Raw genomic sequence first — 14,927 nt, 5'->3', positions numbered from 1 at the left:
GCACTTTCCTTGCCTACACTAAATTCCTTCCTCAGCCACTAACAATTCATTTTCATTGAGAGCCAAAACAAAGTAAACTAAAACTGAAGGTACCCTTCCGTCAAAACAAAAAAAAACGTTCACACACAACTTGAAACTGAGAAAAGAATGACTGAAAATGTACAAATGCAAATTTGACACTTTTTTGTTTGACCTGGAAGTGAACATGTGATGCAAAGTTTTTCAGGCAATCAATTTCTATAGCTTTCTGTTCTGACTTGCGGCAATAGTCCTCTCTGCTCTCGAGTTTATTGTCAAACCTTGCTCATGCATTTGAATGATTCTAATTTTATGAAATGATTGAGACAGCCCGTCAACTGCATGGCATTTTATTCCAGATTTAAATTGCTGCACAGCTGCGGCCTGCGCAAACGAGCTATATACACTATTTTGTATCTTGATCGTCCAAATCATATCTGCTCCAGTCACTGCTGCAGGCTGCGATGCTGGGTGAGGGCCCTGTGATAGTCCTCGGAGAGACCCACGTGTTCCGTGAGGCCCGCGTGCTCGTAGCCGCGGTACAGGTGTCCACTTGTCTGCTGGGCGTAGTACAAGAGCTGCCTGGCAAACAAAGGCTCCACCTGGGAGGAATATTCCGTTTCATGTTGAGCTTTTACATTTCCTAACGCAGGTTTCAGTGTGAGTGCTTTGTCAGTCACCTGCACAGTGAGGCCCGCCCTCTGAGAGTCAAGACCTTCATCTCCAAAAGTCAGAAGAACCTGGAAGCGAGTGGCCAGCGGTCGACCGTGGAGCCCCAACGTCTGGATCTCTGATGGCCGGCACACAGACAGTGGCAATTGTCAACTTGAGATATGTGAAAGGCATTTAATCGTAAAAGCTTGGTTTGAGGTGTGACCTTTGGGGCTGACTGCAATGGAAACCCCTGCGTGGCCACAACACATTTGCAAAGCCCTAAACACTTGACACACTTGAGCTGTTTTAACGTGTGGGCGGTCACGCTTACACAGCGTAGCGATCATCAGTGACTCATCTTAAAGGACACCCTGGCCCGCTGCAGCTGTTGACAGCCACTTTTGGGGGACTTTGCTTCAGGTTTTAGGCCCACACAACTTGTTAGTATTCAAAAGATGAGCTATTGGCAAACTCGACCTTCAACGAGGGGCGAAGAATCCCGTGAGCTTCTCACGGTGCAAAAAGATCTTGGTGTCACGCTCACTTGTGTTACCTGCTAAGATTGCCCAGCTGAACATGATTCAAATTAAAGCCATTCAAATTTGATTTGGTGTGACGATGCAAACTTTTGTCTTCTGGCCATAATGGTATTCATAACATTTTTTTTTTCAATATTTAATAAAAATGCTGATTGTAAACAAAGTAGTCACAATAAAGACGTATGTAATGTATGTAACTGGCCAGCGGAAATAGTACAAGTAGCCCGGCCCTGCCGGCTCTCACCTGTGAGGTAGTCCTGCGTGTGGAGAAGTTTACAGGTGACATCCCGCTCCAGCTTTTTGGGCTTGTCACCATAGGGGGCGAGTCCCGCCTGCCAGTACACTCGGCCCTCACACAGCCGCTGGGCGTAGAGTCCGTCAGGGGCCATCCAACACAGCAGCCCCCCCTCCAAAGCGGAGGCATGGGGACTCGCCGGCCGCTCCAACGCTCTCCTCTGAGCTGCGAAGGTGTCGGCGGCGGGCAGCGGGACCACGTCGCGGCCTCCTGAGGACAAGTAGTGTTTTTCCTCCGGGGAGGCTGGCGTGATGTGGCAGCCTTCCGGGCTGAAGGTGGTCACCTCCCTCACCAGGGTGTCCCGCAAATACACCGACACATGCAGCCGTGTGTCTGCATGGAGAAAAGACGTGTGAGTCATGAGCCTTTTTCAAAGAAAAGATTGCACTCGCAAAGTACCTCGGAATGCCTCTGCTGATCTGATGCTGCCGTCCAGACTAAAAGGTGAGGGCTGAGGGTCGGTGGGACCGTAAGAGTAAAAGGAAGCTCTGAGCTGGTATCCTGCACGCATCCACACACGTGTCATTTCAGGGGAGCCCATTACTTACTGCGTGAGCGACATACCGTTCTCCACAGATGGGCCTTGCCACGGCAGGCTGCGAGTGGGGCACGGGCCCTGAGTGAAGGGCAGCTCTGGCAGAGGGGTCTGCTCCTGACTGAAGTCCCTCCAGCCGCATTCCGGAGAGGGAACATACGTAGGCATCTGTTGAAGGACACACGACACGCGGTTCGAAACATGCCAACCGCATCATTGACAAAAACCTTGGGGCGGGCCATAGAGAATCACCTGAGTTTGAAGAGCGGCGTAGGCTGAAGTCACAGAATAGCCAACGGGGCTCAGAGGACCGTCCTCCTCTCTGGGCCCTGAAAGTCAGGTTGAACACATTTGCTGAAATGCTTCCTCAGAAAAAGCAACGGAAACAACCGGCACTTTGCAGCCGGAGTCATACGACTTGGACTCGTTGACGTTTTGCCTTCGAGAAAAAGTCCATCTCCCCCATCACAGTTCCATCCCAGAAGAGACAAATGATGCGACAACTGACCTTTCTTGGCGCCCTCAGGGATGACGCGGTAGACTTTGTAGGGGTCGGAGATGTCCAGCTGGCTGCGCTCCACCAGCTCCTCAAAGTCGTTGCTTTTGTTGAGGGCACAGCGGAGGCGAGTCTTCCAAGTTGGCGGGTCGGGCTTATCCACCCCTTCCCGGTATTTGCCCTTGAACAGCGCCCAGGCCTACAGCGACATCAAACATTGGAAAAAACTCAAACGGCTCTGCTCGCGACCTACTTAGTCATTATTCTTAGGACATTCGACATGTTGGTGTCGCGCTTTTCGAATTACTCAGCATCGAAAAGTCACCACAAAGAAAGTCAATGAAAAGTACACACGGGCAGTGCTGAACTTGAAAATCATCAGAAAAATAATCCATGCATTTGCACTCTATTTACAAAAGGGCGCAAAGGTGAAGCAAGCCAACGCAAATTAACACAGGAAGAAAAGCGAAAGGCAAAGGGAGGACGCAGGAAGCTAAGGTGTCATTTGTTGTTGGTACTTTGAACAGTGCAGCGTCCTCGTCGCGGTTGTAGTCCTGCTTGCCGGCGTGTTTCCAGGGGATCCTGAAGATACTTTTCTCGTCATTCTCCCACACCAGGCCTGCATATTTCCCACAATCCACCTGCTCAATGAGCCACTGTCGCAACTTTCCGTTGCCGCTGCTTCCGTGAAGTCCGTAATCCGCGTCAGGGTTCATGTCTGGCCCGACGGACACCACGTCTGCCCGTGTCCCACACTTGGGTCGAAGTAAGTCTCTCAGCCAAGTTTGCCAAGCAACTCCAAAGTTGCGAACTTCTTACTTGTGCTTTGCAGGTGGAATCTTTTGCACAGCCGCACTAGCCTTGCCTGTCTTGACTCTTTCACAGCTCTCAGTGTGTGTGAAGTCGCCGTCATCATCTCACCGCTTAAATGTGGCGCGTCTCGTGCCCCTCAAGGGGTGTGGCCAGAGGATGCTGCATGGGGATGTTGCATGTTCCTTTGAGGTGGGAGGCCACTTGTAGAACAACTATCAAGCTTGTGCAACCACTCAACTAGGGCACAGTCGCCTCACTACAAGCATGAAGCTGTCCTGTTGTAGTGCGCTGAACTGTTTTGCAATTGGGCACAGAAAGTGGATGAGGATCTGAACAACTTTGAAATAAAAGCTCAAATGACTTGATATAGCAGCTGCTGCATCTGTGACACACGGCGCGGGGGGGGGGGGGGGGGGGGAGGTTTGGTCAACGCTTAACCCAACCCGGTCAGGGTCACGGGGGCGGTGCCAGACGGAACCAATCCAAACCGAATCCGTTTCTGAAAAGTCACCGATGTTGCCGTCGGCGTTTTGTTTCTCGATGGCTGCAGGCTGAAACGCGAGCTCATTTTGTTTCCAGTAAATGCGCCCGCATCTTCCCCCGAGTTATTTTACAACTCGGCAGGGCAATCGTTGTCTTGAACTGCGTTCCTGTGTGCGGTTGAGATGATGGCACGGGCAGCGGAGGCGTTTACAATCAGCGGAGCAGAAAAAAGCACATTTTCATTTACAAAATAAAGCCTTTACACGTTTAAAATTGCTTTCATGGTCATTTTTATTCATTAAAAAAAAAAAAAGACTTACATGGTCTTTTTTTATTATTTAAAAACGCCTTACTATCCATGGTCTATTTATTTATAATAATAATAAAAAACTTACTATTCATGGTCATTTTTATTTATGAAAAAATGCTTGGTCATTTTCTTAGTTAAAAAGCTTTACGGACATTCATGGCCTTTTTTTTAATTAAAAAATTGCAACAAAAAAAGAATTCACTAGAATTTAGATTTTATTTTAAAAATTACAACAAAGAAATAATTCACATTTAGCAGTCTCAGTTTCATTCTAAATTCCGATGGATTGAGTACAGTGGAGCCAGGCATTTGAAATTGTAATTGAAACCAATAGCAGGAGCAGCAGCAACTCGTGACTCTGCGACAGCGAGTCCGTTAGTGTCCTTTCACTTTAAATGCAAAACGATTCGTGGGTAGACTGACGAAGACTGAACTTGAAAGCTCAGATTTTCGAACAAGCGGGAATGACATCGGTTTTACGTGGAGGACGTCTGGTCAGCCTGAGGAGCGCGACGGTCACGATGCAGTCGAACTGGTGCTCACACGTCGACCATGTTTAATATTGCAAAATGTCTTTGAAAAGTGTACGGGCGCTTGAATGCGGGGAAAGAAAAAAAATGGGGGGGGGGGGGGGTTGCTTGTTGCAGTGGCGTCACCACATTGGCAGGAAGTCGTTCATGCGTGATGATGTCCACTAGATGGCGTCGTTTTTCCTTGTGGCAAACAGGAAAGAAAACATTCTTGCTAACACACGTACACCATGTTTTGCTGAGGAAATATTTGATCCCTCAGTGACCCCTCGTTTATTGCGGGAGACGAGTTCCACAACCACCCATGATAAACGAAAATCCGCAAAGTAGAAAAGGTATATATATTATTTAGAATTTGTAACACATTGTATTGAAATATCCAACACATAGTGTTTCTTGTTGGCCGCTATAAGGGACAAGTGTACTGTAAGTCAATTGAAAGTATGGTTTACAACAGTGTCCAACCTCAGAATTACCACACTACACTATCATCATGCACATCATGCATAGCGAAACCAAAGTGAGTCACAGTTGCGCACGAATCTTCTGTTGCATCGTGGTCCAGTACAGAATATTTTAAACGCTCCCTAATACTTTACCACTACATAAACACTTCCCATTCCCTTAATAACCATTCCCACACTGTTCTGTGCATGTATTGTACCTTTACGGTAAATAAAACAACAAACACGTGATATTGTCACGTGTCCCGACTTCTGCACAGATTAGTGCTTCTTCCCTCACACATTGTTCAGAGGCATGGCCCACGCTATCAGCGTGTATTTAAACGCCGTTCTCCTTTCACTTATAAACCCGCAAAGTAGCGCATTTGTGAAAAGTGAGCCGCAAAGTGGTGAGGGATCACTGTATAGCACGCAGTAGGTTACGTGTTGTTTTACAACCATTTTGTATCCCTCAGTTAAAAACCCCCCCTCACATTATCAAAATCTTCTCAAAATGCTCAAGGTATGAGATGTTACATCATTTCAAATTAATATCACTTGAATCATAGTTTTCTTGGCGCTATATAGAAATATATCGTTGGTTTTCACCACTGTAAATAAATTCATACATGGTTTTTTTGGGTGTTTTTCTGCAGCTCCTCACTGACATGTGGCAGGCAAAATGTGAACGGGGTTGATCTTTACTATGAGAAGGCAGGCACAGGGAAACACGCCATGCTGTTGCTTCCTGGTGCTTTAGGTACACACTAACTTAACGTACACAACACTCGCTTTCATGTTCAAGTTAAGTACGGTGTGTTAGAGTGGTGCTCACTCCAACTTATTTTGCAAGAACCACACGGGAGACAATTAAGTCTTCTTGGGCACCCGCAGGCGGAGAGTCCATTCGTCACTGTGCGTACAGCAATGATCGAATGACGTCTGACTCTGGCCTCCCACAAGAGCCTTTTTATTAAGAGAAACAGGGTGGGGGTGAGAGTGGACTGGATGGAGAGAAAGCCCTTGACCTCTAGTCAAAACATAGCAGGGGGATGTTTTACGACATTGTGTAGGATGGGACAAGCTAGGTTATTTATTACTGGTTACTAGGGGTGTAAATCGCGGGTTTTGCCACGATACGATATAATATCGATACAAAGAACTACGATGCGATATTTGCCGATATCTTAAAGCCTGCTGCGATTCATTCACGATATATTGCGATATAGTGCTCTACGATTGATTTTTTTTTTTTTTAATAAAAAATATAGAACAATATCCTGATTTATAACAATTCATACGCAAAATCAACAAGGTACTGCAAACTCTTTATTTAGGAAATTACAAGAGTATTGCAGTATACAAAGTGCTTATTCTAACACTGAACTTTGACGTCGTGTTTTTTCTTTAAATGTGCGGTGAGATTTGTGCTCCCTGAATATTTGATCACCGCATGGCAGGATTTACAAACTGCACGTGTCTTGTCCGTTGAGCCATCTTTTCTTTGGAATCCAAAGTGCTTCCAAACAAATGACTTGAAGCCTAAAGGGGAGCAAATTTCCTCGTCTTTTTGGACACTAGCCATAGCACCAGCCCAGGAGCAGCGTACTAGTTGTCGACTCCCCTTTCACGTGCCTGCTCTGCTCACAACACAACAACGCCGCGCACTGCTCCCGGAAAGAGGAAGCAAGCAACAATGAACTGGATTTCAAAATAAAGTCGCGTCTAATGTCCGAGGTCAAACACGGCGATATAAATCGATGTTTACGTTTAGCATCGATGCCAATAAATTGTAGAGCATTATATCGATTAATCGATGTGTATCGATGTATCGTTACACCCCTACTGGTTACACACCAACATAAGCATAAAACTAATCTAGCTAGGTTATTTATTACTGTTTACATACATTCCAACATAATCATACGATCAAGATAGTTTGGAAAACCCTGACACGGTGGATTTAGAAAGTCTCCAGATTGTACTTCTCTCTGTCCCTCCTTTCTCAAAAACGCATTTCCAATCATGCAGTCGTCACAATAGCAAGCAAGCAACCATCTGATTAGAGCAGATTAAAAACTAAACTAACAAAGCCAAATATTTCTAAATAACAACTTGCTTTTTTCATTCACAACAGGAAGCACAAAGACAGATTTTCAACCTCAGCTGAAGTCTTTGAATCAGGATCTTTTTACAGTCGTGGGCTGGGATCCGCGTGGTTATGGACAGTCGCGACCTCCAGACAGAGATTTTCCGCTGGACTTCTTTGAAAGGGACGCCAGGGATGCGGTGGATCTCATGAGGGTAGGTCGCTCATCTGAGAGGAAGTCTCAAGTCTTAAAGTTCCATTTATAAGCAAGTCCCAATCAATTTCCATATTATTAGAATGGATTCACTTACCAGTGTAGGCATCTTCATTTTAGACGTTGGGCTTTGTCAAGTTCTCTCTGGTGGGATGGAGTGACGGGGGCATCACGGCCCTGATCGCTGCTGCCAGGAATCCCGACTTCATCAACAAGATGGTGGTATGGGGGTCCAATGCGTTTGTATCGCAACAAGACCTCGACATTTACAACTGTAACCGCTCACTCTTGCATCCCCTGTCGTCAAATTCGACGGGCATTTTTGCTGACATTGTATCGCCTTTTGTGCGGGCTCGGCGGGACCACCAGCGGTCCGTGATGTGTCCAAATGGAGCGCAAGGATGAGGGCGCCCATGGAGGAGGTGTACGGAGCACAAGTCTTTGCTCAAACATGGCAAGCCTGGGTGGATGGCGTGGCGCAATTTGCACACAGAGCCAAAGGTGAAAACATGGCAGATAATTTAATGCCAGGAGATGCGTTTATAAGCACTGAAAAGATTTCAGAACAATGAGCTGATTCCTACATTACTTTGTGATGGCAAGATGAAGCTTCAAATTTGCTTCATGAAGCACTTGCATTTTTTGGACTCAATGTTGTGCTGAAAGACACTGACAATGAAGACACCTAACCCAACAGCGCCATCTAAAGGAGTCACAAGGTACGTCTGGCTCATGAAGCAAATTTGAAGCTTCATTTTGACAAGCAAAAAGTAAAAAAAATTACACACATTTCCTCATAATCATGTTTGGATTTTGTAATTAAGTAACCTCTTTTCCACAAGAGATGTCAGCCGCGATATATTTCTCACTTTCAATTAGAATATATTAAGCATAGGCTCTCACAAACTTCTTTAAAAATGTTGTCTCTTTTAGGAAACATCTGCATCGAGCTCTTGCCTCTGATCAGATGTCCGACTCTGATTATCCATGGCGAAAAAGATCCGATGGTGCCCCGCAGTCACCCTGACTTCCTCCTCAAAGGCATTCCGGGATCACGGTGAGACCAGAGCGTGTGACCATGTCAGGAAAAAAAGCCCATCATAGATCGTAGCGGTTGTCTTCCCTTTCCAAGCGTAGATTACATCGGATGCCAGAGGGAAAGCACAACCTCCATCTGAGGTTTCCTGAAGAATTCAACAAACTGGTGGAAGATTTTCTGCAAGAGGGACACAAATCATTAAACTAACACTTTACGTCTTGAATGATGCTGGATCAAAACTCTTTAACAGAGTGCCCGGGCCGCCTCATGAAGCTCAATGAGGTCAGACAAAAGAGAAGCTTGCAATAGTTAATATTCTTTCAACAACCGCTTTGGAAGATGCTTGGGCTACACGAAAGCTCCTTCTGGAAAGGATCACACTTCAATATTAAACATCTTTACAGTAATTCCATTTCTTGTCATTTATTTTGTCAAAAGTCTTCAAAAGAGTACAATTCAATTGTTGCAAAGCAACGGGGTGAAAAGGTTAGGTTGTGTGAACATCGCCCAGGCTTGTCAATGAACGACAAGTTAGTCCATTTATTGACAAAACACAGGTTCAAAAGTCATGTGACAGCTGCGCTCATACAAAACGCCAAAGATTGGATTGAATGATCAAGTTGCGTAAGACATATTTTGGACTTGATGCAGCATTCTGACTGATTTGAGTCCCTTCTCCTTTTGTCCTCCAAGCACTCATAAAAATTGAGATGCTCCGCTTGCATTTCTGCTGATTTAGTAGTCCAGAGGTGGTCCACATAGATCCAAAGGTCATGTTCCGGTTACCGCTGCAGAACTGAATTACGGAGGTCCCATTGGGGAAGATTACGAGTCTCTGCAAGCGCAACAAAAGTGACGTCGCAGTCGGTCGCTGGGGAGCTTCGCTCGTAGCATTTGGCAAATGAGCGATGGCAAATGGGAAGCGGTCGTCACGCGGCCACTCATTCTAGCGATTGCCTCCATATTTGGCGGTCCAGTCCACCCGCCCGTGCACTGGCGGAATGTGTGTGTTTCTGGCCAAGTTGTTCATTGTGGAGAAGCTGCCACTTGGACAAGGACACGGGATTTGCGGTGCTCTGAAGTCATCGTGCTCCATCTGGTTATCTGCGGGCAGCAAAGTGACCTTTGTCATTACAACTGCAAAATGGCCATCTGTAATCTGAACCACTTCTCCCCACGAGGGTCTCAATCGTGCCGAAGCGTATCCCAGCTATCTTCAAGCGGTAGGCGGGGGACACCCTGAACCGGTCGCCAGCCAATCACAGGGCACACGCAGATGAACAATGAATCAATGACAATGACAATGTGTGCATTTACCTTTATTGGCGAAAATTGTAGTCTTGGACAGTTTGACTTTGGAGTCAATCCTGAGATCAGCAGGGGTTGACAGATCACCTAAACATCCAGGAATAATGTCAGGTCGCTAAATTTAGAAAACGGACACCTCTTTCTATCTTTTAAATCTCAGAGAGACATTCTAGTGAAAAAGAACTGAAGCGTGCTGATGTAGCTTACTGGCAGAGGGAACGCCGATCTGCGCCAGAGGACTCATCTGCTTAGCGTCTTTAGTTTCGGACTTCTCGAGAGGTGAAAGATTTGTCTTTGACATGAAGGAGTCTGTTGAAGACAAGAAGCGATACTAAAGACATTCTACCGTGGCACCATTGAGAGCGTCCTCTCCAGTTGTATCGCTGTGTGGGGTGGACGCTGCACTGACTACAACATGAAAGCCCTGCAGCGCATAGTGAACACAGCTGGTAGGATTATTGGTGCTTCACTCCTCCCTGAAGGACATTTACACCTTTACATGAGTCACCCCGCTCACACTTTGTTTGATCTACTGCCCTCTGGGAAGCGGTACAGAAGCCTGCGCTCCCACACCACCAGACTCACCAACAGCTTTATACTCCAGGCTGTTAGGATCCTGAACCCTCTCCCCCCTCGGCTGCATAATATCCTGGCCTTTTGGGCCACGTTGGCTGTCTTGCACTACTCCTCCTGTACTTTTGCGCTATATTCTGACTGTCAGCTGTATGCACAATTGCTCCATTTCAACCATGTTGGTCTTATTTATTTATTGCTCTTATTATTCATTGTATGTGCCTTCTTGTTTATACATTTTGTATTGTTTACTTGAATGTTTTGTTGTCCGTGGACCTATATAATATAATAGAGATATACCGTAAATTCCGGACTATAAGCCGCGACTTTTTTCCAAAATTTTGAACCCTGCGGCTTATAGTCAGGTGCGGTTTATATAAGGATTTTTTTCGTGATTTTTGTGATGACTTGATCACTTTTATACACTGCGGTATCTTGAAGAAAAAAACAACAACAAAAATACTAATTTGAAACACTACTATGGCTGCTGCTTATTCTGGCTGTGTTGCTTGTGACTATTATGAGCTTTAGTAAGAATGCACGCTAGGTGACCTGCGTCAAAGGGCTCTAAACCCTTCGTCACAGGCAATGTTGAGAAAGACATGTTAAAGTATGTTATAAAAACTTTAAAAAGGCTTTCTGTGAACGGTCTTTCTTTGTAAAAAAACGCGTGTGCACGTGCGGCTTATAGTCCGGTGCGGCTTATATAAGAAAAAAACTAAAATATCCCCCAATTTTCGCTGGTGCGGCTTATAGTCCGGTGCGGCTTATAGTCCGGTGCGGCTTATAGTCCGGAATTTACGGTATATATAATATGTAATATGTCTTGTCACTGTGGGATAGTAGGAAACGCAATTTCAATCTATTTGTGTTTCTTGACATGTGAAGAAATTGATAATAAAGCAGACTGACTTTGAAAAGTAACATGTATGGCCTGCTGAAGAAGTGAGCTGTGTCCAGAGCTGACCATTAATAAGGGGGAGCTCCAAATCCTGTTTTTGCGCTAAGCCCAAGATGTTCCACAAGCTTCTGACGGCTCCCTGATTGCCCGCTGAAGATCTTCGTTTTGGATCGATGCCTGAAAAGCGTAAAAAGTGAATTTACTGGTCGGGCAAGCCGATCATTTTTCCAATGAGTCAAAGCTCCATTTCTTGAGGTGGGCCAGGACTTTGTGGCACCCCCTCACCTGGGAGGTATCTGGACTGCCGCAGGTAGTGCTGCTTGGGAGACAAGATTGCCGAGTCACCTTTGTCCAGTTCGTTGCCGCATTCTGCTTTTGTCGCCGTCGATGTCTTGGGGAGTGGAAAGCTGGACAAGAGGTTTGAGTTGTTTTTGTTTATTTCCTGGATCAACCCAACGACCCGCTCCGATGCTTGCGAACAAGCACTTACCAAGCACTGGACACGTCGAGGGCTTCCTCCCCCAAAGAGTTGATGGTGGGTTTTTTGGAGATGGAAACGCCGACATCGGCGTCTTCGGTTGTCTCCCAGCTGTCCACCGATTTGATGGACGTTTGACCCCACCGTCTTCGTCCGGCCCTCGCCCTGCTGACACTGTTTCCTGGCCCGATGCTCACTGTTTTTGTGGGCTTTTATTGAACGAGCAAGGAGATAATCAGACTTGACGATTTTGCCCAGTGTCACGGGTAGCTGCGAAAGACATACCGGGACCGGCGGCCTGTTTTTAACCAGGTTGAGTGGCTCCAGTTGCTCCTTGGATGGAAGCAAGCTGGGATCAGCTTCCTGCTGCGTGTCGGCCTGCTGGCTCGGTTGGATGGCTTGAAGAGGCTGATGGAGAACTTGACTGCAGGTCTGCTGGCTCGGTTGGACGGCTTGAAGAGGCTGATGGAGAACTTGGCTGCAGATCTGCGGCTCCGTTTGACTCTTTTTGGGCTCCTGAGCCGTCTTGTTTGTCTTACACAAAACTTGCCCTTCCACGGCTCTTTTGACATCCTTTGACTGCAACTTGCGCTGCTTGGAAAACTTGGGAGGACCACCAAGTGACTGACCCACGTAAAAGTAGGGATACCGCAGTGCCTGCAAACGAGACGGAAAGACGGCGCGTGTCTGAGCATCGAGAATTTTCTTTCAGGTGATCATCGTGTAAAAATGATCCATCTTAATCAAGATGTGGGTGCACCTGAGCAGCATTTGGCCTTTTCTTGGGATCCCACTGCAGCATGTCCTTTATGAGTGTGATGGCTTCATCGCTGGCATTGGGAATCAGCGAGCTGAGGCATGTCGGGACGCATTTCGGGAAGCGGAAGTTCATCGAGCTGGCTAAAACGTGGCCCTCGGGCCAATCTGCCTAACGCGTTAGCCCGGAGAAATGACGGAAAGAAAAAACAACGACAACAACAGCAGCAGCAACGTGACTTGATTGGCACTTGGGTCAAGTGTGGGCGCTTCTCGTATGTTGGCTCACCTTCTTCAAAGTTCCCAGCACTTGACAGATCTTGAAGATCTCGTCCACCTCACTGTTGCCAGGAAACAAGGGGCGGAGCGTGTACAGCTCGGCCATGATGCACCCCACTGCCCAGATGTCGATGGGGGAGCTGTAGGAGGTGAACTTGAGCAGAATTTCCGGAGCTCTGTACCTGACCAGTGATTCCGTTTTATGGGTCGTCTCTCAATTGAGAACATTCTGTCATTTCTCTCACCATCTGGTGGACACGTAGTCTGTGTATGGTGGCTGCGAGCGAATTTCTCTGGCAAGGCCAAAATCTGCTATCTTGACCAATTCAGGACCAATGCAGAGCAAGTTCTCCGGTTTCATGTCACGGTGGAAATACCCTAGAAAGCAATGTAGCACTTAAAACATAGCACAAATAAAATAAAATTATAATAATGATTACCATGTTTATGCATAAAGGCTAATCCAGACAACACTTGAAACATGATGTTCCTGATCTCATTTTCGGAGAACATTGCATAGTTCCTGACAGCATCGAAGGTGGGAAAAAAAGGAAGAAAATGTTGTGGCAAAGACGCAAGGCAATAATGGATGTTGGTGAAAATGGCACAAAGCAACTATAAGCGTTGGTGAACCGACGTTACCTCTCATTCATGAGCTGGTAGAGGTTTTCTTTCATATACTCAAAGACAAAGAAGAGGTGGTCATTTTCTCTTATGACCTCTTTCAGTTTGATTACGTTCGGATGGTTCAGTTTCTTCAGCGACTGTACAACAGGGGACAACCGGAGGATTCAGTAAGTGGGGAAAACAGAATACAATCATTTGCTAATGAAAAAAAGAAACGTCCATCAAGCCAAAGCCAAACACGTCATCGTTCTAGCAAACGGAGCGACAGTTGATTACATATTGATCAAATCCTCACCTTCAGCTCTCTTAGATTCATGCACTCTTCCCAAGAATAAAATTTCCTCTTCATCCTGAACAGTGACACATTTTTCTGAATTGTTGTTATTCATCGTATACACATTTAAAAATGTTTGGCAGATGTGTTCCAAATAACCCTCCAATGGCTTTCCCTGACTTTCGAATCTAGCGCTCTCTAACGTCTCACCTCTGAGCTTACTTTGACATTAATTTCACAATGAATTAATCTGAGAAGAGCTTTTAATTAAAACACATAACTGATCACTGATCAGATGGCAAATGCCAATCTGTATCCATCAATAAAATCCAGTACAGCTCTGCTTACATGAAGCCATCACTAGCCAATTACAAATACTATAAACAAGAAAAAGAAAAGTTTCCAGAAGTGAGCCAATTCACTTTAGTACGGCCATGCAGCAGCCATTTTCCCCCAGCTTCGAACTAGGCCGCCTGACCTTTTGACATCTTCCAAAGGTGGTAATGCTGCGCTCACCTTTTGATGGCAACCAGCTCGCCAGTCCCGTTGCTCTTGCCTAGGAGTACACTTCCATAGGTGCCATCCCCCAGCTGTTTGAGCATTGTGTAGCGGTTCATTTTCCACAAACACCCCCCTCCTTGAAGAGGAGCCTTTCCAGTCTACACAGTGCAGCACTCACTCACTGTAATGTAAAGCATTACAACATAGTATTTCACATTCAGCTCCTGTCTTTTCAAATACAGAGATGGAAGTTGTGCCTTGGTGCCTTACCTGTATTTCTGTCTGTTTCTGAGGAGAGTGTTTGGATCCTGTTTGTTGGAATGCCTCTGTCAGCTAAACGGAGATAAGCCTTTCACGGCAAACAGAACAATCCCCTGGTGAGGAGAAGTGGATTAAGTTGACATGTGGTTCAAAATATGTGCCAGGAAACAACCTCAGTGGAGAAGCTCGGTGGTTGTTAGTACCGCAAGCTTTATAAGACAGGTTGCATTTATTTAGGGTATCACAAAGTCACAGCAAAATGCACCAGTAATTTAAATAAATCACATATTACGCAATTTGACAAAACAAATACAGTTTTACTGTACCAGTACGTAGATTGTCCTGTAGATGGCGTCGATACAGCCCAGAACTGTTACACCTCAAATCGGCAATCGATTGCTTTGGGCTGCCGCCCTGACCTGGAAGTTGTTGTTTACCAGTTATGCTGCTTCCGCTCGGAAATTCACGTTTGCATACAAGACAACAATAAATATAAATCAATAGATAAAAT

At 45.9% G+C, this 14,927-nt stretch overlaps 3 protein-coding genes across 6 annotated transcripts; 1 reads left to right on the top strand and 2 right to left on the bottom strand.

Moving 5' to 3' along the window:
• Positions 1-352: 352 nt before the first annotated feature.
• Positions 353-3,561, bottom strand: LOC133167052 (interferon regulatory factor 4-like). The gene is made up of 8 exons (XM_061297564.1): positions 3,056-3,561; positions 2,550-2,736; positions 2,294-2,370; positions 2,071-2,209; positions 1,906-2,007; positions 1,456-1,839; positions 699-808; positions 353-620 (listed from the first exon to the last, which is right to left on the bottom strand). The coding sequence occupies exons 1-8, from the start codon at positions 3,251-3,253 to the stop codon at positions 465-467; spliced, it is 1,353 nt and encodes a 450-aa protein (XP_061153548.1). The 5' UTR covers positions 3,254-3,561; the 3' UTR covers positions 353-464.
• Positions 3,562-4,509: 948 nt separating this feature from the next.
• bphl (biphenyl hydrolase like) lies at positions 4,510-8,865 on the top strand. Of its 3 annotated transcripts, none has more exons than XM_061297406.1 (7): positions 4,510-4,678; positions 5,773-5,876; positions 7,254-7,420; positions 7,540-7,693; positions 7,789-7,920; positions 8,353-8,476; positions 8,531-8,865. In XM_061297406.1, exons 1-7 carry the CDS (start codon positions 4,608-4,610, stop codon positions 8,595-8,597), a joined length of 819 nt encoding a protein of 272 aa, XP_061153390.1. In that variant the 5' UTR covers positions 4,510-4,607; the 3' UTR covers positions 8,598-8,865. The 3 variants fall into 3 exon arrangements, with proteins under 3 accessions (XP_061153390.1, XP_061153391.1, XP_061153389.1); XM_061297407.1 differs by having other exon boundaries at positions 4,513-4,678; positions 8,524-8,865; XM_061297405.1 differs by having other exon boundaries at positions 4,514-4,678; positions 8,557-8,865.
• On the bottom strand, positions 8,866-14,879 carry LOC133166969 (serine/threonine-protein kinase MAK-like). 2 transcript variants are annotated; one of them, XM_061297401.1, is made up of 16 exons: positions 14,743-14,879; positions 14,426-14,529; positions 14,171-14,336; positions 13,676-13,730; positions 13,396-13,517; positions 13,194-13,276; positions 12,999-13,131; positions 12,764-12,935; positions 12,479-12,646; positions 12,004-12,375; positions 11,731-11,927; positions 11,526-11,647; positions 11,307-11,417; positions 9,974-10,075; positions 9,776-9,853; positions 8,866-9,562 (listed from the first exon to the last, which is right to left on the bottom strand). In XM_061297401.1, exons 3-16 carry the CDS (start codon positions 14,269-14,271, stop codon positions 9,405-9,407), a joined length of 1,974 nt encoding a protein of 657 aa, XP_061153385.1. In that variant the 5' UTR covers positions 14,272-14,336; positions 14,426-14,529; positions 14,743-14,879; the 3' UTR covers positions 8,866-9,404. The 2 variants fall into 2 exon arrangements, with proteins under 2 accessions (XP_061153385.1, XP_061153387.1); XM_061297403.1 differs by lacking the exons at positions 13,194-13,276; positions 13,676-13,730; positions 14,171-14,336; positions 14,426-14,529; positions 14,743-14,879 and having other exon boundaries at positions 13,396-13,519.
• Positions 14,880-14,927: the final 48 nt, after the last annotated feature.

This window comes from Syngnathus typhle, linkage group LG14, assembly GCF_033458585.1.
Source record: "Syngnathus typhle isolate RoL2023-S1 ecotype Sweden linkage group LG14, RoL_Styp_1.0, whole genome shotgun sequence".
NCBI classification, from domain to species: domain Eukaryota; kingdom Metazoa; phylum Chordata; class Actinopteri; order Syngnathiformes; family Syngnathidae; genus Syngnathus; species Syngnathus typhle.
This window is presented reverse-complemented; position numbering and strand designations above follow the sequence as displayed.